This window comes from Aquarana catesbeiana, linkage group LG06 (assembly GCF_042186555.1).
Source record: "Aquarana catesbeiana isolate 2022-GZ linkage group LG06, ASM4218655v1, whole genome shotgun sequence".
NCBI classification, from domain to species: Eukaryota; Metazoa; Chordata; class Amphibia; order Anura; family Ranidae; genus Aquarana; species Aquarana catesbeiana.
This window is the reverse complement of record NC_133329.1, coordinates 1,162,559-1,186,393: the sequence shown is the minus strand read 5'-3', so window position 1 is coordinate 1,186,393 and position 23,835 is coordinate 1,162,559. Positions and strand designations below refer to the sequence as shown.

Genomic DNA, 23,835 nt, shown 5'->3' with positions numbered 1-23,835 from the left:
ACCCATCCATAAAACAGGGAAGCCGTGCCCTTCAATGAATCCCATTTACCTGGCAGACACACTAAGCCAAACACTTCCACACTTTACACCACCTGACCCACAAGAACACCACCTGACTGTATGTGGATAAATGAGCCACATACCTTATCACCCCCATATTCTGAGGAGAAATCATCCCTTATCTCCCCCCATATTCTGAGGAGAAATCGTCCCTCATCTCCCCCCACATTCTGAGGAGAAATCGTCCCCCATCTCCCCCCACATTCTGAGGAGAAATCGTCCCTCATCTCCCCCCACATTCTGAGGAGAAATCGTCCCTCATCTCCCCCCACATTCTGAGGGGAAATCGTCCCTCATCTCCCCCCACATTCTGAGGGGAAATCGTCCCTCATCTCCCCCCACATTCTGAGGGGAAATCGTCCCTCATCTCCCCCCACATTCTGAGGGGAAATCGTCCCTCATCTCCCCCCACATTCTGAGGGGAAATCGTCCCTCATCTCCCCCCACATTCTGAGGAGAAATCGTCCCTCATCTCCCCCCACATTCTGAGGGGAAATCGTCCCTTATCCCCCCACATTCTGAGGAGAAATCGTCTCTTATCTCCCCCCACATTCTGAGGAGAAATCGTCCCTCATCTCCCCCCACATTCTGAGGAGAAATCGTCCCTTATCCCCCCACATTCTGAGGAGAAATCGTCCCTTATCTCCCCCCACATTCTGAGGAGAAATCGTCCCTTATCCCCCCCCCCCCCCCCCAACATTCTGAGGAGAAATCGTCCCTTATCCCCCCCCCCCCCCAACATTCTGAGAATTCATCCCTTATCCCCCCCACTAAGCCAAACACTTCAACACTTTACACCACCTGACCCACAAGAACTCCACCTGACCCACAAGAACATCACCTGACCCACAAGAACATCACCTGACTGCATGTGGATAAATGAGCCATGGCAGGGTGGAATACAGAGAGAAGGTTTATTGATGTCCTGGGTACAGAGGTTTTCCCCTCCCCGGCCCTGGAACCTGTAAAAAGGAATGGTCATAGGGGAACACAGTGCTGAAAATCACATTATACCATAAAAATGTACAAAAGCCCCGGGGGGGAGGGGCACAGGGGGAGGGGGGGTTGAATATATAAATATGTACAAGAGTAGACCAGGCCAGTCCTATCTGCAGTCTCTGTCCTTATAAAGGTCCCTGCGGTGAGGGGACCCCGGCCGTGATGTAGATATAAGGGGAGGTGGAGCACTTAGCAGATTAATGGGTGGAGTTTTGCTCAGCAGCCCAGTTCCATGATGATGGTACAGCTGGCCCAGCATAGATTGCGTGGCGGGCTGCATGGTGATGTGGGTGGGTAGGCCATATAGACGAGCTCGTTCAAAGTCTTCCCGCAGTATGTGGGCTCGTTCCTCTCGTTGTTCATACAGACGCTGAGGAGCCGAGGAGGGCAGACGGAGAGGAGGCGGGTCCGCTCTACGGTACACATCTCGCCAGGCTTCCAGTGCATTGGGGTACTGCTCCCCCAGAAATGATCCTCGCAGCCTTTCAAAAGGGGGAGATGGATGGGGCAAGTGGAGTCCCGGCAAAGGCGAGCGTCCAACCTCGAAGCTCAGCAGCTCCGGTTCCTCCTTCACTTTCACTTTGGAAGGATGGTCTGGTGTCAGTCGAGGTTTCGTCTCCGAGCTGCTCCCGGGTCTCACAGCGACATAAGGGGAGAGGTTACGGCTGGGGCCTCGGTCCTCAGCACCCGGGAGGCGGGGGGTTTGTGTCAGAGGGGACATCCGTGGAGGCAAACGAGAGTAAAGTAAATCCCTGTGTTGGCAAAAACAAGAAGATTAAGTATGTGAATCCGTCTTAGCATAGACCTACAAACCAACCAGAGACTTCACCTACCGGTCCTTCTCGTCCTTCATATGGACTGTGTGTGGATCCAGGTCCCCGACTTTGCCACAGATCTGAGCGGGTGCCACAGGGAAGGAAGGTGGAGTGCGGTGCAACCGATTCCAAGGATCATGTGGATTGGGGAAGTTATGAACCATAGAGGCTTCCTTCTGACTGAACACAGAGGAAGGATCTAGAAGGAAAATATGGGGGTGATTATGTATCTCCAGAAACGCAGGTCATCGTAAGCAAAATGTGGAAGAGAAGAGACAAAGTCATACACATGGCGGACTACAGCTTAAACATACCTTACTGTGCTACCTGTTCTACCCAACCCCTGCAGCCTTCAAAACATACCGTACTGTGCTACCTCCAGCTGAAAATGAGAGCATCTACACACCAATCTACACCAGTACCTAACCAAGCCCTTTAAAACATACCCACTACCTACTCCACCCAACTCCTGGAGCCTTCAAAACATACGCACTACCTACTCCACCCAACCCCTGGAGCCTTCAAAACATACCCTTCTCCATAATACGGCCCTGGTTCCCCTTTCCATAACGTTCACCTCCACCCAGTAATTATGCCTCTTGCATTAAAGACTCTCCTTGTTACATTGTTCTTCACACCCTACATTCCTTTTGTTCTTTGAGCTTTAATGAAGAAAAACCTTCTATTATCTGTACACAATGTAGCGAGTAGTCTGAACAATGTAGTCTTCTCCATATGGGAAATGTGTACACTGTCAGACCCCTTTTATACCTTTCCATTGGAACTATAAGCCCCACATAATGTTACCAAACATATTCAAACCGAGAGAAGACTCAACGTGAAGTACTCCCAGCAATCCACACAAGACAATCCCAACTAGTCTACTTACTGTAAGTGGGGTTTCCTAGACCACCAAAAGCACCATTTGTCAGGGATGCCAGGGGGGAGAATCCAGGAGCCCGAATGAATGGATCTGAGAGGAAAATGGAAGAAAAGGGTTAGTCCACCCAAAAATGATACCTTTTTGTTCAGTAGATGTTCCACAGGTAGCCCACCCAACAATTCTTCAGACCTCTGCATGGAAATGATTTCCACACATAACTGCACAATGTTTCAATCCTTGCTGCTGATATTATGAGCTGGAAGATACCGGGCACCTGATCTCTCAAAAGGGACATAAGCCAGGAGACCATTGTGTCCACCTAGAACACGGATCACCTTTTTGTAGGCCATGGGTGCTCATTCTACACTGTGCCCACCAGGCTTCACCTAGAACACGGATCACCTTTTTGTAGGCCATGAGTGCTCATTCTACACTGTGCCCACCAGGCTTCACCTAGAACACGGATCACCTTTTTGTAGGCCATGGGTGCTCATTCTACACTGTGCCCACCAGGCTTCACCTAGAACATGGATCACCTTTTTGTAGGCCATGGGTGCTCATACTGTGCAGAAGCTGACCAATGGAAATTATAGACGCTCCAGACATCAGACGACTCCATTAACTGAGCGTGACAGTGGAGAACATCAAAACTGGAATACTCACCAACAGGCCCGGAGTGAGGAAGGAACTGGGCAGCGGAGGATGCAACCTGAAACTGACCAGGGGTATGAGATACAGCACCTGAGAAAACAAAGATCACCCTGAGAAGACAAATAAAACCCCCCTGGCCAGCACCTGGGGCTAAACTAAACACCTACAGAGACCTACAGAATGGCAGACAGCCAGAGGAGGAAGAGTACAAAGACTTCCTATGGACATGCAAGACGACTAAAGAGAAGAAATAAAGATTTGTAGAAAGGAGATCCAGACTGGAAACATCTAACAAAGGACTAACACCACATAGAAATTGTGCAAGAGAAGCATGCAATCCTTTACCAGTCATGAGGGTGGGGGGCCGAGACAGCTCGTGTGTGGAGGGGAGAGAGCCGAGTCCAGTACTCAGGCAAAGGAGGTCACTACGGAATTCAGGCTTATGTTGAGCCCCTTGTGCAAGCTGTGAGATAGAGGAGTCCCATATGAGACACAAAGACCAAACCCATGTGAGATCAGGAGGTGCTCAGGGGAGGAGGATAGAGTTACCCAGGTGAGACGAAAGAGAGGGGGTGAGGAGGGCAAAGTCCTATCCAGAGAAGAGAACAAGGATAGGGGAAGTGAGTAACAGAGGAGGCTAGAAGAGAGAACAAGGTGAGGGGAGGTAAGGAACAGAGGGGGCTAGAGAAGAGAACAAGGTGAGGGGAGGTAAGGAACAGAGGGGGCTAGAGAAGAGAACAAGGTGAGGGGAGGTAAGGAACAGAGGGGGCTAGAGAAGAGAACAAGGTGAGGGGAGGTAAGGAACAGAGGGGGCTAGAGAAGAGAACAAGGTGAGGGGAGGTAAGGAACAGAGGGGGCTAGAGAAGAGAACAAGGTGAGGGGAGGTACAGAACAAAGAGGAAGAGGGGGGGCTAGAGAAGAGAAGAGGCTAAAGAAGAGAACAAGGAGAGGGGAGGTAAGGAACAAAGGGGAAGAGGGGAGGCCGGAGAACAGAGGAGGCTAGAGAAGAGTACAAGGAGAGGGGAGGCAAGGAACAAAAAAAGAAGAGGGGAGGCCTGGAGAACAGAGGAGGCTAGAAAAGAGAACAAAGAAAGGGGAGGCAAGGAACAAAAAAAGAAGAGGGGAGGCCTGGAGAACAGAGGAGGCTAGAGAAGAGTACAAGGAGAGGGGAGGCAAGGAACAAAAAAAGAAGAGGGGAGGCCTGGAGAACAGAGGAGGCTAGAGAAGAGTACAAGGAGAGGGGAGGCAAGGAACAAAAAAAGAAGAGGGGAGGCCTGGAGAACAGAGGAGGCTAGAGAAGAGTACAAGGAGAGGGGAGGCAAGGAACAAAAAAGAAGAGGGGAGGCCTGTAGAACAGAAGAGGCTAAAGAAGAGAACAAGGAGAGGGTAGGTAAGGAACAAAGGGGAAGAGGGGAGGCCGGAGAACAGAGGAGGCTAGAGAAGAGTACGAGGGGAGGCAAGGAACAAAAAAGAAGAGGGGAGGCCTGGAGAACAGAGGAGGCAAGGAACAAAGAGGAAGAGGGGAGGCTAAAGAAGAAATGAGGCTAAAAAAAAGAGAATAATGAGAAAGGGAGGAGGCTAGAGAACAGGAGAAAGAAGGCTATAGAAGAGGGGAGGCTTTAGAAAAGGAGAGGGGAGGCCAGAGAAGAAAGGAGGCTAGAGAAGAGGGGAGGCCAGAGAACAGCAGAGGGGAAGCCAGAGAACAGGGGAGGCTATAGAAGACCAGAAAAGAGAGGAGGTTATAGGAGAGGGGAGGCTATAGAAGAGGAAAGGCCAGAGAAGAGAGGTGGTTATAGAAGAGGGGAGGCCAGAGAACAGGAGAGGGGAGGCTATAGAAGAGGGGAGGCTATAGAAGAGGGGAGGCCAGAGAACAGGAGAGGGGAGGCCAGAGAACAGCAGAGGGGAAGCCAGAGAACAGCAGAGGGGAAGCCAGAGAACAGGGGAGGCTATAGAAGACCAGAGAAGAGAGGAGGTTATAGAAGAGGGGAGGCCAGAGAACAGGAGAGGGGAGGCTATAGAAGAGGGGAGGCCAGAGAACAGGAGAGGGGAGGCTATAGAAGAGGGAAGGCCAGAGAAGAGAGGTGGTTATAGAAGAGGGGAGGCCAGAGAACAGGAGAGGGGAGGCTATAGAAGAGGGAAGGCCAGAGAAGAGAGGTGGTTATAGAAGAGGGGAGGCCAGAGAACAGGAGAGGGGAGGCCAGAGAAGAGGGGAGGCCATAGAAGAGAGGAGGTTATAGAAGAGGGGAGGCCAGAGAAGAGAGGAGGCCAGAGAAGAGAGGAGGCCAGAGAAGAGAGGAGGCCAGAGAAGAGAGGAGGCCAGAGAAGAGAGGAGGCTAGAGAAGAGGGGAGGCCAGAGAACAGCAGAGGGGAAGCCAGAGAACAGGGGAGGCTATAGAAGACCAGAAAAGAGAGGAGGTTATAGGAGAGGGGAGGCTATAGAAGAGGAAAGGCCAGAGAAGAGAGGTGGTTATAGAAGAGGGGAGGCCAGAGAACAGGAGAGGGGAGGCTATAGAAGAGGGGAGGCTATAGAAGAGGGGAGGCCAGAGAACAGGAGAGGGGAGGCCAGAGAACAGCAGAGGGGAAGCCAGAGAACAGGGGAGGCTATAGAAGACCAGAGAAGAGAGGAGGTTATAGAAGAGGGGAGGCCAGGGAACAGGAGAGGGGAGGCTATAGAAGAGGGGAGGCCAGAGAACAGGAGAGGGGAGGCTATAGAAGAGGGGAGGCCAGAGAACAGGAGAGGGGAGGCTATAGAAGAGGGAAGGCCAGAGAAGAGAGGTGGTTATAGAAGAGGGGAGGCCAGAGAACAGGAGAGGGGAGGCTATAGAAGAGGGAAGGCCAGAGAAGAGAGGTGGTTATAGAAGAGGGGAGGCCAGAGAACAGGAGAGGGGAGGCCAGAGAAGAGGGGAGGCCATAGAAGAGAGGAGGTTATAGAAGAGGGGAGGCCAGAGAAGAGAGGAGGCCAGAGAAGAGAGGAGGCCAGAGAAGAGAGGAGGCTATAGAAGAAGAGAGGAGGCCAGAGAAGAGGAGAGACCAGAGAACAGGAGAGGCCAGAGAAGAGAGGAGGCTATAGAGGAGGGGAGGCTATAGAAGAGGGGAGGCTATAGAAGAGGGGAGGCCAGAGAAGAGAGGAGGTTATAGAAGAGGGGAGGCCAGAGAAGAGAGGAGGTTATAGAAGAGGGGAGGCCAGAGAAGAGAGGAGGCTATAGAAGAGGGGAGGCCAGAGAAGAGGGGAGGACATAGAAGAGAGGAGGTTATAGAAGAGGGAAGGCTATAGAAGAGAGGAGGTTATAGAAGAGGGAAGGCTATAGAAGAGAGGAATCGGAGTCTGTAGACAATGAGGACAGCATTACACCGCGGAGTCATGAAATGGTCGATTAGAAGGGTAAATAAACTTGCTTTTGTGATGAGATTGACATTCCAGTGATTTCTCCAACACTCAGCGTTCAAGTCCAACTAGTTAATAAATAATTGTGGTAAAGCAAGGAAACTCCTTTACAGTGATATCACAGCACTTACCTGGGGGCCGCCCTGTCCCACATCCGCCATAACCCTGACACCCCCACAGCGCAGGTCCACACCTCGCTGGACTGGTACTACATGTGCGTAGAAGAAGGGAGGTCCTATATTCTCTATCAGTGACTGATGGTCAGTGTGACATGGGAACCCTTTCTCCAAATGGCACCAACCAATCCCTGAAGACAAGGCTGTACCATACCGCTGACCACCATCAATACCATACATGGCCCAATACCCGAGTCTCCAAGCATTGGACCATCTCCCCACATCTAACAAAGGTGCACATGGCGGGCGGGGGGGCAGAAAGGTCTGCTTTTTATTTCCAGATTTTGGTTTCCATGAGAGATGTGACCCCCGCGCTCCTCCCTTGTGTGGTGTATCCAGACATCGGCTCAGTAGAAGGATATATATCTGTATACATACAGAGGAGGACAATATGCTGGGAGGAGCTCATACCATACCTTTATTCTCTCCTGATGACGCAGAATCATATACGCCACACGGACATGCATTGCACACCAGCGCCCGGACCTCTGTGACACAAACAAGACGACATGTAAGACCCCCAACAATGTCTGCAGAGCCCCCCATCACAGAGTCTCCAACCAATCACAAGGAGTCTCTACTTATTAAAAATGACTAAAGAAAACAAATAAAATGATTAATTGTGACAAATGACCAACAATTTATACAAAAGATTTACATGTACTAATAATATATAAGACAGATACAATCTATAAAATATCTATTATTGTATGACTGAGCGATCGGACAGGAAGGATAATCGTCCCGTATAATGAAACTGGGAGTCCTGGACTATGATGGACAGACAGATCTTCTGAGGACCAGATATGGATGATGAGGGCTTGCAGCAGGAAAGATTAATCTAGAATATATTTCAATTGTGTTTGCCGGCACACATGGCGAGCACACGGCCGGCAGACTGCCTGTACACATGGCGAGCACACTGCCGGCAGACTGCCTGTACACATGACGAGCACACTGCCGGCAGACTGCCTGTACACATGACGAGCACACTGCCGGCAGACTGCCTGTACACATGGCGAGCACACTGCCGGCAGACTGCCTGTACACATGGCGAGCACACTGCCGGCAGACTGCCTGTACACATGGCGAGCACACTGCCGGCAGACTGCCTGTACACATGGCGAGCACACTGCCGGCAGACTGCCTGTACACATGGCGAGCACACGGCCGGCAGACTGCCTGTACACATGGCGAGCACACGGCCGGCAGACTGCCTGTACACATGGCGAGCACACGGCCGGCAGACTGCCTGTACACATGGCGAGCACACGGCCGGCAGACTGCCTGTACACATGGCGAGCACACGGCCGGCAGACTGCCTGTACACATGGCGAGCACACGGCCGGCAGACTGCCTGTACACATGGCGAGCACACGGCCGGCAGACTGCCTGTACACACGGCGAGCACACTGCCTGTACACATGGCCGGCAGACTGCCTGTACACATGGCGAGCACACTGCCGGCAGACTGCCTGTACACATGGCGAGCACACTGCCGGCAGACTGCCTGTACACATGGCGAGCACACTGCCGGCAGACTGCCTGTACACACGGCGAGCACACTGCCGGCAGACTGCCTGTACACATGGCGAGCACACGGCCGGCAGACTGCCTGTACACATGGCGAGCACACGGCCGGCAGACTGCCTGTACACATGGCGAGCACACGGCCGGCAGACTGCCTGTACACATGGCGAGCACACGGCCGGCAGACTGCCTGTACACATGGCGAGCACACGGCCGGCAGACTGCCTGTACACACGGCGAGCACACTGCCTGTACACATGGCCGGCAGACTGCCTGTACACATGGCGAGCACACTGCCGGCAGACTGCCTGTACACATGGCGAGCACACTGCCGGCAGACTGCCTGTACACATGGCAAGCACACTGCCGGCAGACTGCCTGTACACATGGCGAGCACACTGCCGGCAGACTGCCTGTACACATGGCGAGCACACTGCCGGCAGACTGCCTGTACACATGGCGAGCACACTGCCGGCAGACTGCCCGTACACATGGCGAGCACACTGCCGGCAGACTGCCCGTACACATGGCGAGCACACTGCCGGCAGACTGCCCGTACACATGGCGAGCACACTGCCGGCAGACTGCCCGTACACATGGCGAGCACACTGCCGGCAGACTGCCCGTACACATGGCGAGCACACTGCCGGCAGACTGCCCGTACACATGGCGAGCACACTGCCGGCAGACTGCCCGTACACATGGCGAGCACACGGCCGGCAGACTGCCCGTACACATGGCGAGCACACGGCCGGCAGACTGCCCGTACACATGGCGAGCACACGGCCGGCAGACTGCCCGTACACATGGCGAGCACACGGCCGGCAGACTGCCCGTACACATGGCGAGCACACGGCCGGCAGACTGCCCGTACACATGGCGAGCACACGGCCGGCAGACTGCCCGTACACATGGCGAGCACACGGCCGGCAGACTGCCCGTACACATGGCGAGCACACGGCCGGCAGACTGCCCGTACACATGGCGAGCACACGGCCGGCAGACTGCCCGTACACATGGCGAGCACACGGCCGGCAGACTGCCCGTACACATGGCGAGCACACGGCCGGCAGACTGCCTGTACACATGGCGAGCACACGGCCGGCAGACTGCCCGTACACATGGCGAGCACACGGCCGGCAGACTGCCTGTACACATGGCGAGCACACGGCCGGCAGACTGCCTGTACACATGGCGAGCACACGGCCGGCAGACTGCCTGTACACATGGCGAGCACACGGCCGGCAGACTGCCTGTACACATGGCGAGCACACGGCCGGCAGACTGCCTGTACACATGGCGAGCACACGGCCGGCAGACTGCCTGTACACATGGCGAGCACACGGCCGGCAGACTGCCTGTACACATGGCGAGCACACGGCCGGCAGACTGCCTGTACACATGGCGAGCACACGGCCGGCAGACTGCCTGTACACATGGCGAGCACACGGCCGGCAGACTGCCTGTACACATGGCGAGCACACGGCCGGCAGACTGCCTGTACACATGGCGAGCACACGGCCGGCAGACTGCCTGTACACATGGCGAGCACACGGCCGGCAGACTGCCTGTACACATGGCGAGCACACGGCCGGCAGACTGCCTGTACACATGGCGAGCACACGGCCGGCAGACTGCCTGTACACATGGCGAGCACACGGCCGGCAGACTGCCTGTACACATGGCGAGCACACGGCCGGCAGACTGCCTGTACACATGGCGAGCACACGGCCGGCAGACTGCCTGTACACATGGCGAGCACACGGCCGGCAGACTGCCTGTACACATGGCGAGCACACGGCCGGCAGACTGCCTGTACACATGGCGAGCACACGGCCGGCAGACTGCCTGTACACATGGCGAGCACACGGCCGGCAGACTGCCTGTACACATGGCGAGCACACGGCCGGCAGACTGCCTGTACACATGGCGAGCACACGGCCGGCAGACTGCCTGTACACATGGCGAGCACACGGCCGGCAGACTGCCTGTAAACATGGCGAGCACACGGCCGGCAGACTGCCTGTACACATGGCGGGTTGCAGTAACAGACTTACCCGGGGTTTGAACTGTTCCGTTATCTACAAAGGAAACACATGATAAGACCCTGATTAGTATCTTATTTATTGCTGGTATTTATATAGCGCCATCAATTTACGCAGCGCTTTCCATATATTGTACACTCACATCAGTCCCCGCCCCCAAGGAGCTTATATTTCCTTTATTCAGCTCTTCCAGACAGTTATATTGGTATTTACATGACGCCACTTCCACTGCTAAGTACAATATCTGACAAAAGTAAGTACACCCCTTAGTGACATTTGTGTAAATCTTTTCTTCTATCTTTTCATGTGACAACACTGAAGAAATGACACTTGTCTACAATGTAAAGTAGTGAGTGTACAGCTTGTATAACAGTGTAAATTTACTGTCCCCTCAAAATAACTCAACACACAGCCATTAATGTCTAAACCGCTGGCAACAAAAGTCAGTACACCCCTAAGTGAAAATCTCCAAATTGGGCCCAATTAGCCATTTTCCCTCCCCGGTGTCATGTGACTCGTTAGTGTTACAAGGTCTCAGGTGTGAATGGGGAGCAGGTGTGTTAAATTTGGTGTTATCGCTCTCACTCTCTCATACTGGTCACTGGAAGTACAACATGGCACCTCATGGCAAAGAACTCTCTGAGGATCTGAAAAAAAGAATTGTTGCTCTACATAAAGATGGTCTAGGCTATAAGAAGATTGCCAAGACCCTGAAACTGAGCTGCAGCACGGTAGCCAAGACCATACAGCGGTATAACAGGACAGGTTCCACTCAGAACAGGCCTCGCCATGGACCACCAAAGAAGTTGAGGTCACGTGATCAGCGTCATATCCAGAGGTTGTCTTTGGGAAATAGACGTATGAGTGCTGCCAGCATTGCTGCAGAGGTTGTAGGGGTGGGGGGGGTCAGCCTGTCAGTGCTCAGACCATACGCCGCACACTGCATCAAATTGGTCTGTATGGCTGTCATCCCAGAAGGAAGCCTCTTCTAAAGATGATGTACAAGAAAGTCCACAAACAGTTTGCTGAAGACAAGCAGACTAAGGACATGGATTACTGGAACCATGTCCTGTGGTCTGATGAGACCAAGATAAACGTATTTGGTTCAGATGGTGACAAGCGTGTGTGGGGGCAACCAGGTGAGGAGGACAAAGACAAGTGTGTCTTGTCTACAGTCAAGCATGGTGGTGGGAGTGTCATGGTCTGGGGCTGAGTGCTGCCAGCACTGGGGGGCTACAGATCATTGAGGGAACCATGAATGCCAACATGTACTGTGACATACTGAAGCAGAGCATGATCCCCTCCCTTCAGAGACTGGACCGCAGGGCAGTATTCCAACATGATAACCACCCCAACACACCTCCAAGACCACCACTGCCTTGCTAAAGAAGCTGAGGGTAAAGGTGATGGACTGGCCAAGCATGTCTCCAGACCTAAACCCTATTGATCATCTGTGGGACATCCTCAAACGGAAGGTGGAGGAGCGCAAGGTCTCTAACATCCACCAGCTCTGTGATGTCATCATGGAGGAGGGGAAGAGGACTCCAGTGACAACCTGTGAAGCTCTGGTGACCTCCATGTCCAAGAGGGTTAAGGCAGTGCTGGAAAATAATGGTGGTCACACAAAATATTGACACTTTGGGCCCAATTTGGAGATTTTCACTTAGGGGTGTACTGACTTTTGTTGCCAGCGGTTTAGACATTAATGGCTGTGTGTTGAGTTATTTTGAGGGGACAGTAAATTTACACTGTTATACAAGCTGTACACTCACTACTTTACATTGTAGACAAGTGTCATTTCTTCAGTGTTGTCACATGAAAAGATAGAAGAAAAGATTTACACAAATGTCACTGAGGGGTGTACTTACTTTTGTCAGCTACTGTATTTTGAAAGCCAATCTCTTCCCATCATCAATGGAGTCTGACTACCAATCCCTTCTTATTAATGGAGTCTGACCACCAGTCTTCAAGCTCCTATGGGTATACAAGTCTCTCAGGAAGAGGTGAGATCGGAATACAGTGGAATCTTGGATTACGAACATAATCCGTTCCAGGAGAATGCTTGTAATCCAAGTCAATAGAAAATGAAGATAATTTGTTGTACATTGACTTCTATTGCATGCAATACCGCGTGTGGCCAGAGATGGGAGGGTGGGGGGCACCGGAGAGACTCGGACATACTCGGAGAACGCTCGGAGGCACTCGGGAACAGAGTATTTCCAAACAGCTCCGAATATCACCGGCACCCCCTCACCTCTGGCCAAATGTGGTACTGCACATCACAGAGGCTTGAATCCTGCTCGTTTTGTGAGACGCTCACAAACCATGTCAGGATTTAAAAAAAAAAAGTCTCGTATTGCGAAATGCTCGTTAACCGCGTTCCTCGCAATCCGAGGTTCCCCAGTATTCATAGCTGTGCACATATTCAGTAGATGAGATATTTCGGGAATGGTCACCATGACTCCCCCCAGAACACTCACCTGAGGAGCCTTGTGGGTAAGGTTTGGAGGCACAGAGCATTGTGAGGCCAGCTCAGAACTTGTGCTCTACAAACAGAAAAATACAGATGAGAAAACAGACAAGGGGGCAAAAGACGAGTCTGAGACGCCCCCTAAACCCCACTCACCTTGGGCTGAAAAGCCCCCTGTAGAGATCCAAAGGAGACACTGGGAGGTAGAACAGGGGGCAGTGCAGTAATGACCGGAGAGAATGGAGGAAAGAACTGCGGGGAGAAAAAAGAAAGTCAACTTAGTGAGAAGACAACCAAACCTGAGACTCTGGATGGGGGATGGAGAGACGGACAATGGAAGTTAGAGGGAGAAGACAACCAAAACGTGAGACTCTGGATGGGGGATGGAGAGACGGACAATGGAAGGAAGAGGGAGAAGACAACCAAACGTGAGACTCTGGATGGGGGATGGAGAGACGGACAATAGAGGGAAGAGGGAGAAGACAACCAAACGTGAGACTCTGGATGGGGGATGGAGAGACGGACAATGGAAGGAAGAGGGAGAAGACAACCAAACGTGAGACTCTGGATGGGGGATGGAGAGACGGACAATGGAAGGAAGAGGGAGAAGACAACCAAACGTGAGACTCTGGATGGGGGATGGAGAGACGGACAATGGAAGGAAGAGGGAGAAGACAACCAAACGTGAGACTCTGGATGGGGGATGGAGAGACAGACAATGGAAGGAAAAGGGAGAAGACAACCAAACCTGAGACTCTGGATGGGGGATGGAGAGACGGACAATGGAAGGAAGAGGGAGAAGACAACCAAACGTGAGACTCTGGATGGGGGATGGAGAGACAGACAATGGAAGGAAGAGGGAGAAGACAACCAAACGTGAGACTCTGGATGGGGGATGGAGAGACAGACAATGGAAGGAAAAGGGAGAAGACAACCAAACCTGAGACTCTGGATGGGGGATGGAGAGACGGACAATGGAAGGAAAAGGGAGAAGACAATCAAACCTGAGACTCTGGATGGGGGATGGAGAGACGGACAATGGAAGTAAAAGGGAGAAGACAACCAAACGTGAGACTCTGGATGGGGGATGGAGAGACGGACAATAGAGGGAAGAGGGAGAAGACAACCAAACCTGAGACTCTGGATGGGGGATGGAGAGACGGACAATGGAAGGAAGAGGGAGAAGACAACCAAACCTGAGACTCTGGATGGGGGATGGAGAGACGGACAATGGAAGGAAAAGGGAGAAGACAACCAAACGTGAGACTCTGGATGGGGGATGGAGAGACAGACAATGGAAGGAAGAGGGAGAAGACAACCAAACGCGAGACTCTGGATGGGGGATGGAGAGACGGACAATGGAAGGAAAAGGGAGAAGACAATCAAACCTGAGACTCTGGATGGGGGATGGAGAGACGGACAATGGAAGGAAAAGGGAGAAGACAATCAAACCTGAGACTCTGGATGGGGGATGGAGAGACGGACAATGGAAGTAAAAGGGAGAAGACAACCAAACGTGAGACTCTGGATGGGGGATGGAGAGACGGACAATAGAGGGAAGAGGGAGAAGACAACCAAACCTGAGACTCTGGATGGGGGATGGAGAGACGGACAATGGAAGGAAGAGGGAGAAGACAACCAAACCTGAGACTCTGGATGGGGGATGGAGAGACGGACAATGGAAGGAAGAGGGAGAAGACAACCAAACCTGAGACTCTGGATGGGGGATGGAGAGACGGACAATGGAAGGAAAAGGGAGAAGACAACCAAACGTGAGACTCTGGATGGGGGATGGAGAGACAGACAATGGAAGGAAGAGGGAGAAGACAACCAAACGCGAGACTCTGGATGGGGGATGGAGAGACGGACAATGGAAGGAAAAGGGAGAAGACAATCAAACCTGAGACTCTGGATGGGGGATGGAGAGACGGACAATGGAAGGAAAAGGGAGAAGACAACCAAACCTGAGACTCTGGATGGGGGATGGAGAGACGGACAATGGAAGGAAAAGGGAGAAGACAACCAAACGTGAGACTCTGGATGGGGGATGGAGAGACGGACAATGGAAGGAAAAGGGAGAAGACAATCAAACCTGAGACTCTGGATGGGGGATGGAGAGACGGACAATGGAAGGAAAAGGGAGAAGACAACCAAACGTGAGACTCTGGATGGGGGATGGAGAGACGGACAATAGAGGGAAGAGGGAGAAGACAACCAAACCTGAGACTCTGGATGGGGGATGGAGAGACGGACAATGGAAGGAAGAGGGAGAAGACAACCAAACCTGAGACTCTGGATGGGGGATGGAGAGACGGACAATGGAAGGAAAAGGGAGAAGACAACCAAACGTGAGACTCTGGATGGGGGATGGAGAGACAGACAATGGAAGGAAGAGGGAGAAGACAACCAAACGCGAGACTCTGGATGGGGGATGGAGAGACGGACAATGGAAGGAAGAGGGAGAAGACAACCAAACGCGAGACTCTGGATGGGGGATGGAGAGACGGACAATGGAAGGAAGAGGGAGAAGCTGCTTACAGAACTCGGATTCTGTCTGTACAGACTCTCTATTTTACCCGGATATTTCTCAAACTGCAAAGAGAGGGAAAGAGAGGAGGTTAGAAAGAGATCAGCTGAAGGAAGAGCAACATGGGAGACATGCATGTTATATATACACATTACACAGAACACCGGGGACAGCCAGGAGGAGTCCAGAGCCCCAGACGGGACACACAAGGAGGGTGAGATCAGAGCGCATGGAAGAGTCAGGGGAGCGTAGGGACGAGGAGTCAGGGGAGCGTAGGGACGAGGAGTCAGGGGAGCGTAGGGACGAGGAGTCAGGGGAGCGTAGGGACGAGGAGTCAGGGGAGCGTAGAGGGGAGTCAGAGGAGCGTAGAGGGGAGTCAGAGGAGCGTAGAGGGGAGTCAGAGGAGCGTAGAGGGGAGTACAGAGTCCCAGACAGGAGTACAGAGTCCCAGACAAGATGGGGGGTGAAGAGACGAGGTGTAGGGAGGAGATGGGGGGTGAAGAGACGAGATGGGGGGTGAAGAGACGAGGTGTAGGGAGGAGATGGGGGGTGAAGGGACGAGGTGTAGGGAGGAGATGGGGGGTGAAGAGACGAGGTGTAGGGAGGAGTTGGGGGGTGAAGAGACGAGGTGTAGGGAGGAGATGGGGGGTGAAGAGACGAGGTGTAGGGAGGAGATGGGGGGTGAAGAGACGAGGTGTAGGGAGGAGATGGGGGGTGAAGAGACGAGGGGTACGGAGGAGATGGGGGGTGTAGAGACATGGTGTAGGGAGGAGATGGGGGGTGAAGAGACGAGGTGTAGGGAGGAGATGGGGGGTGAAGAGATGAGGTGTACGGAGGAGATGGGGGGTGAAGAGATGAGGTGTACGGAGGAGATGGGGGGTGAAGAGATGAGGTGTACGGAGGAGATGGGGGGTGTAGAGACAAGGTGTAGGGAGGAGATGGGGGGGTGAAGAGACGAGGGGTGTAGAGATGAGGTGTACGGGGGAGATGGGGGGTGAAGAGACGAGGTGTACGGGGGAGATGGGGGGTGTAGAGACAAGGTGTAGGGAGTTGATGGGGGTGAAGAGACGAGGTGTAGGGAGGAGATGGGGGGTGTAGAGACAAGGTGTAGGGAGGAGATGGGGGGTGTAGAGACGAGGTGTAGGGAGGAGATGGGGGGTGAAGAGATGAGGGGTGTAGAGACGAGGTGTACGGGGGAGATGGGGGGGGTGAAGAGACGAGGTGTACGGAGGAGATGGGCGGAGTGTAGAGAATGTGGGCGTGTCCATACAAGGTCATGAGGAAGCAGGGAGGGGTCAGACAGCGGTGGTACCTGAACAGGTAAAGTATTTGGGAATAGGGCGAGGCCACGAACAGCCTGTGATGGAAGAGGTGACATGGATGGGTTGGACTCACGTTGTGGGGGTAGGGTGTGAAGTGCTGGTGCGTGTGCTGGTGCGTATGCTGATGGTTGTGCTGGTGGAACTGGTACATGGGTCTGACTGCAGCACCAAGCTCAGCTGGGCCCCCTGGAGCCGCCAGGAACCGGGAACTCATCTCTTGTCCAATAAGATTATGTTCTGTAAAGAGAGAGACATCAGGGACGATCGTATATAACAGTATTGGTCAAATACCCCCACCCCAAATTTCCATATAGAACCTCCGCCATTATAATCTACCATGCCGCCATCTTTATACGCTGTCCCTGGAACAACCCTACACTGAATTGTAAGCTCCGCAGTCTAGCTTTAGTTCAGCCCCCCCCTGGTCTCCACATACAAACGCACATCTACTACTTACCAGCTAGCACAGCCGAAGGTGGGTGGCCAGAGACTTGCAGAAGTGGAGGAGGGGGTGGAAGACCCTGGGAAGGAGTAAAGAGGTTCATGTGATTGTGGGAGGGGGGACGCAGCATTGAAGGAAGAGTGGGCGGGGCTGTGTGAACAGGTAGAGAGATGGAGGGGGTGGGAGTTCTCCGGGACACCGGCGTCGGCACAGATTTTGGAACGCTGCTCCTGTGGGAACTGAGAGAAGAGGATTATGTAGAGGTGACACCAGGTGACCGGCACCCTATCTTCTACCTCTCTACACCACTCACCTGCTAGCTCTGGGCTCCACGCTTGTTGTGGGAGGAGTCTCAGCGGGTACTGGCTCTATTTTGGGGGTAGCTCTGGGCGGACTGGCTGGTGGGGGGATGGGTGACGGGCACCGAGGAGGCGGGATCATTTCAATCTCGGGTTCTTGGCTCTTTTCACAACTTCTTCCCAAGCCAGAAATCTGGGAAAGGACTGTGAGCTTGGGGCGTCCTCCTGACACCTGCGGAGAGGCTGCGGACAAAAAACATCGCATCAGTGAGGAGAAGACCGAGGGCACCATAGAAAGAGGATGTAAGCCCCTCCCCCCCCCCACCCTCAATATGGATCCCGAAAACCAATCCCAAGAAATAAAATAAAGGCATCACCGATGGCACACCAGACCCATAGATCAGAGCTCGTACATGTAGTCATAGATATGGTGAAGGACACCGCCAAGTCATCACTCGGAGCCTAGAGGAACCAAAACAGGAAATGTCAACCCGAGAGAGACCACCGTCCAAAACATGAGGTACTCATCACCTCACATCGACCACCTACCTGCTCATCACAGCTGCTCTCCGCATCGCACTGCAAGAAATCACAGGAGAGGATAAAAGACACAACAACCGAGGAGAGAGGACACAAGAAACATGAGCGGGGCCCCCCAAGCACACACGCTTTATCAGCGGGTCACCCCGATGCACACACTTTATGAGCGGGTCACCCCCAAGAACACACACTTTATGAGCGGGTCACCCCGATGCACACACTTTATGAGCGGGTCACCCCGATGCACACACTTTATCAGCGGGGCCCCCCAAGCACACACGCTTTATCAGCGGGTCACCCCGATGCACACACTTTATGAGCGGGTCACCCCGATGAACACACTTTATGAGCGGGTCACCCCGATGCACACACTTTATGAGCGGGTCACCCCGATGCACACACTTTATGAGCGGGTCACCCCGATGCACACACTTTATGAGCGGGTCACCCCGATGCACACACTTTATGAGCGGGTCACCCCGATGCACACACTTTATGAGCGGGTCACCCCGATGCACACACTTTATGAGCGGAGCCCCCCCATGCACACGCTTTATCAGCGGGGCCCCCCAAGCACACACACTTTATCAGCGGGTCACCCCGATGCACACACACTTTATCAGCGGGTCCCCCCAAGCACACACACTTTATCAGCGGGGCCCCCCCAAGCACACACACTTTGTCAGCGGGTCCCCCCAAGCACACACACTTTATCAGCGGGGCCCCCCCAAGCACACACACTTTGTCAGCGGGTCCCCCCAAGCACACACACTTTATCAGCGGGTCCCCCCAAGCACACACACTTTATCAGCGGGTCCCCCCAAGCACACACACTTTATCAGCGGGGCCCCCCAAGCACACACACTTTATCAGCGGGGCCCCCCCAAGCACACACACTTTGTCAGCGGGTCCCCCCAAGCACACACACTTTATCAGCGGGGCCCCCCCAAGCACACACACTTTGTCAGCGGGTCCCCCCAAGCACACACACTTTATCAGCGGGTCCCCCCAAGCACACACACTTTATCAGCGGGTCCCCCCAAGCACACACACTTTATCAGCGGGGCCCCCCAAGCACACACACTTTATCAGCGGGTCCCCCCAAGCACACACACTTTGTCAGCGGGGCCCCCCCAAGCACACACACTTTATCAGCGAGGCCCCCCCAAGCACACACACTTTGTCAGCGGGTCCCCCCAAGCACACACACTTTATCAGCGGGTCCCCCCAAGCACACACACTTTATCAGCGGGGCCCCCCCAAGCACACACACTTTGTCAGCGGGGCCCCCCCAAGCACACACACTTTATCAGCGGGTCCCCCCAAGCACACACACTTTATCAGCGGGGCCCCCCAAGCACACACACTTTATCAGCGGGGTTTAAAGGTAAATGAATCCAAAAATATATATATATAAAATTAATCTTTAAAAAATAATAAAAATAATTCCTACACGTTACGTCACGTGACCTCCTCAGGTCTGAGTAAGTCACGAGGTCACGTGACGTAACGCGTAGGAACCCGGAAGCGTAATATAGAACAGCTAAACAATTTGCAACCCTCTTTGCTGACACTGTGTACCGGAAGTCTCGTACTCGGTGACGGCGGTATAACCGCCACCCACTGTACCATCACAGGCACTGTATGCAGAGTGCGCTGTTTATTTTTAATTTTTTTAATAAACCTTAGTTTTTTTATATTACACTATGGGAGGCCCCCTTGTTTTTTCTTCTGTCTTTTTGGCACGAGTTCCAGGATCCGGAGTTTAATTCAGTGAGAATCCAGCACGGACATCCATCCATCTAAAGCCAGCTACCATCATCCAGCATTATTCGGAACATCCCTTCTCACCAGCACTGTCTACAAGGCTTTGTTTCAAGCCCCTGGAGGTAAGGGCAATGGGAGCATAGGTGTATGCAGATCTCACACGGCTATTTTTTACTTAACCAAACATTTATGGACCTTTTCTTTATAAGAGCACTGAAGAGGTTTTGCACACTGAAGATTTATTTTGGATATTGAACTTTTCTTTTTATATACCAGTGTGGAGTATTGAGTTTTTTATGTCACGTGATTTTCCCACAATCACCACCCAATTATTTTTATTATTTTTTAAAGATTCATTTTATATATATATATTTTTGGATTTGTTTACCTTTAAACTTCACTGGCACTAAATATTGTTTTATCTATGTCATGTCTAGTAATTAATGGATATTGGCACTTATAAATACTTTTGGTGTTTTGCGCGAAATCACTTATATATGGATTTTATTATTTTATGGTGGTGTATGTGTACACTATAGATTTTGCAGCAACACAGTCAAGATTCTTACAGTACACGGCAGTTCATGTGCCATTGCATAGTAGCGCAGAGGTCCACGCACAATTACTTTATCAGCGGGGCCCCCCCAAGCACACACACTATCAGCGGGGCCCCCCCAAGCACACACACTTTATCAGCGGGGCCCCCCCAAGCACACACACTTTACCAGCGGGGCCCCCCCAAGCACACACACTTTACCAGCGGGGCCCCCCCAAGCACACACTTTATCAGCGGGGCCCCCCCAAGCACACACACACTATCAGCGGGGCCCCCCCAAGCACACACACTTTATCAGCGGGGCCCCCCCAAGCACACACACTTTACCAGCGGGGCCCCCCCAAGCACACACACTTTATCAGCGGGGCCCCCCCAAGCACACACACACTATCAGCGGGGCCCCCCCAAGCACACACACACTATCAGCGGGGCCCCCCCAAGCACACACACTTTATTAGCGGGGCCCCCCCAAGCACACACACACTATCAGCGGGGCCCCCCCAAGCACACACACACTATCAGCGGGGCCCCCCCAAGCACACACACTTTATTAGCGGGGCCCCCCCAAGCACACACACTTTATCAGCGGGGCCCCCCCAAGCACACACACTATCAGCGGGGCCCCCCCAAGCACACACACTTTACCAGCGGGGCCCCCCCAAGCACACACACTTTACCAGCGGGGCCCCCCCAAGCACACACACTTTATTAGCGGGGCCCCCCCAAGCACACACACTTTATTAGCGGGGCCCCCCCAAACACACACACTTTATCAGCGGGGCCCCCCCAAGCACACACACTATCAGCGGGGCCCCCCCAAACACACACACTTTACCAGCGGGGCCCCCCCAAGCACACATACTTTATCAGCGGGGCCCCCCCAAGCACACACACTTTATCAGCGAGGCCCCCCCAAGCACACACACTTTATCAGCAGGGCCCCCCCAAGCACACACACTTTATCAGCGAGGCCCCCCCAAGCACACACACTTTATCAGCGGGGCCCCCCCAAGCACACACACTTTATCAGCGGGGCCCCCCCAAGCACACACACTTTATCAGCGGGGCCCCCCCAAGCACACACACTTTATCAGCGAGGCCCCCCCAAGCACACACACTTTATCAGCGGGGCCCCCCCAAGCACACACACTTTATCAGCGGGGCCCCCCCAAGCACACACACTTTATCAGCGAGGCCCCCCCAAGCACACACACTTTATCAGCGGGTCGGCCCAGATGCACACATTTTATGAGTGGGTCAGCCCAGAGGCACACACTTTATCAGCCAAAACTCTGTATACTTACAATGTAGCCAGCGTCCAGACAACAGTGCCGACAGTCCTGTAAGAGACAATAAAGTGCAATTCCTCAGAGATGATGGTGACCATAGAGAGGTTCTAACACACGATCGGCATGAATGACTCACCTGACCAGCGGCATGCTCAGGACCAGAATGTCGCACACACGCCTCTGGAGAGCCCAACCCAGCGCAGTGCCGCTTCTGTCACAACAAAGCAGAGGAGCGGATCAGTAAGGGACCAATTGTGTAATCTAAAGTCAACTGACCAATCATGGAACCGCATTTCATAGTAGGATGGCACCCCACACAATGAACCTGAACATCCCTGTACATACAATACAGCTTCATGTCAGCAATAGCACAGTGTTCTCATAGCAAATACATGAGGAGCGCATGGAAAGGAGACCATGTTCCCATCATACATCTCAGTGGAGGGACAGGAGACAATGTTCCCATCATACATCTCAGTGGAGGGACAGGAGACCATGTTCCTATAACACATCTCAGTGGAGGGACAGGAGACCATGTTCCCATCATACATCTCAGTGGAGGGACAGGAGACCATGTTCCTATAACACATCTCAGTGGATGGACAGGAGACCATGTTCCCATCATACATCTCAGTGGAGGGACAGGAGACAATGTTCCCATCATACATCTCAGTGGAGGGACAGGAGACCATGTTCCTATAACACATCTCAGTGGAGGGACAGGAGACCATGTTCCTATAACACATCTCAGTGGAGGGACAGGAGACCATGTTCCTATAACACATCTCAGTGGAGGGACAGGAGACCATGTTCCTATAACACATCTCAGTGGATGGAAAGGAGACCATGTTCCCATCATACATCTCAGTGGAGGGACAGGAGACCATGTTCCTATAACACATCTCAGTGGAAGGACAGGAGACCATGTTCCTATAACACATCTCAATGAAGGGACAGAGGACCATGTTCCTATAACACATCTCAGTGGATGGACAGGAGACCATGTTCCCATCATACATCTCAGTGGAGGGACAGGAGACCATGTTCCTATAACACATCTCAGTGGAGGGACAGGAGACCATGTTCCTATAACACATCTCAGTGGAGGGACAGGAGACCATGTTCCTATAACACATCTCAGTGGAGGGACAGGAGACCATGTTCCTATAAAACATCCCAGTGGAGGGACAGGAGACCATGTTCCTATAAAACATCTCAGTGGAGGGACAGGAGACCATGTTCCCATCATACATCTCAGTGGAGGGACAGGAGACCATGTTCCCATCATACATCTCAGTGGAGGGACAGGAGACCATGTTCCCATCATACATCTCAGTGGAGGGACAGAGGACCATGTTCCTATAACACATCTCAGTGGAGGGACAGGAGACCATGTTCCTATAACACATCTCAGTGGAGGGACAGGAGACCATGTTCCCATCATACATCTCAGTGGAGGGATAGGAGACCATGTTCCTATAACACATCTCAGTGGAGGGACAGGAGACCATGTTCCTATAACACATCTCAGTGGGGGGACAGAGGACCATGTTCCCATCATACATCTCAGTGGAGGGACAGGAGACCATGTTCCTATAAAACATCTCAGCAGAGGGACAGAGGACCATGTTCCTATAACACATCTCAGTGGAGGGACAGGAGACCATGTTCCTATAACACATCTCAGTGGAGGGACAGGAGACCATGTTCCTATAACACATCTCAGTGGAGGGACAGGAGACCATGTTCCTATAACACATCTCAGTGGAGGGACAGGAGACCATGTTCCTATAACACATCTCAGTGGGGGGACAGGAGACCACGTTCCCATCATACATCTCAGTGGAGGGACAAGAGACCATGTTCCTATAACACATCTCAGTGGAGGGACAGGAGACCATGTTCCTATAACACATCTCAGTGGAGGGACAGGAGACCATGTTCCTATAACACATCTCAGTGGAGGGACAGGAGACCATGTTCCTATAACACATCTCAGTGGAGGGACAGGAGACCATTTTCCTATAACATCTCTCAGTGAGGGGACAGGAGACCATGTTCCTATAATACATCTCAGTT

General features: G+C 52.9%; 1 protein-coding gene across 5 annotated transcripts in view; it reads right to left on the bottom strand.

Annotated features, from left to right (window-relative positions):
• Positions 1–955: 955 nt before the first annotated feature.
• The window catches only part of FBRS (fibrosin), a 28,333-nt gene continuing 5,453 nt past the window's right edge, over positions 956–23,835 (bottom strand). The window contains exons 3-20 of one of the 5 annotated variants that reach the window (XM_073635267.1): positions 21,893–21,967; positions 21,772–21,807; positions 18,154–18,183; positions 17,982–18,066; positions 17,619–17,847; positions 17,321–17,544; positions 16,937–17,100; positions 15,553–15,606; positions 13,171–13,266; positions 13,025–13,090; positions 10,557–10,580; positions 7,386–7,457; positions 6,805–6,861; positions 3,754–3,871; positions 3,421–3,498; positions 2,764–2,847; positions 1,893–2,073; positions 956–1,811 (exon numbers count right to left, since the gene is read on the bottom strand). In XM_073635267.1, the coding sequence (XP_073491368.1) occupies positions 1,166–1,811; positions 1,893–2,073; positions 2,764–2,847; positions 3,421–3,498; positions 3,754–3,871; positions 6,805–6,861; positions 7,386–7,457; positions 10,557–10,580; positions 13,025–13,090; positions 13,171–13,266; positions 15,553–15,606; positions 16,937–17,100; positions 17,321–17,544; positions 17,619–17,847; positions 17,982–18,066; positions 18,154–18,183; positions 21,772–21,807; positions 21,893–21,967 (2,319 nt within the window). In that variant the 3' untranslated portion in view covers positions 956–1,165. The remainder of the gene's footprint in view (positions 1,812–1,892; positions 2,074–2,763; positions 2,848–3,420; positions 3,499–3,753; positions 3,872–6,804; positions 6,862–7,385; positions 7,458–10,556; positions 10,581–13,024; positions 13,091–13,170; positions 13,267–15,552; positions 15,607–16,936; positions 17,101–17,320; positions 17,545–17,618; positions 17,848–17,981; positions 18,067–18,153; positions 18,184–21,771; positions 21,808–21,892; positions 21,968–23,835) is intronic. The other 4 variants (XM_073635268.1, XM_073635270.1, XM_073635269.1 and 1 more) reach the window with 4 other exon arrangements.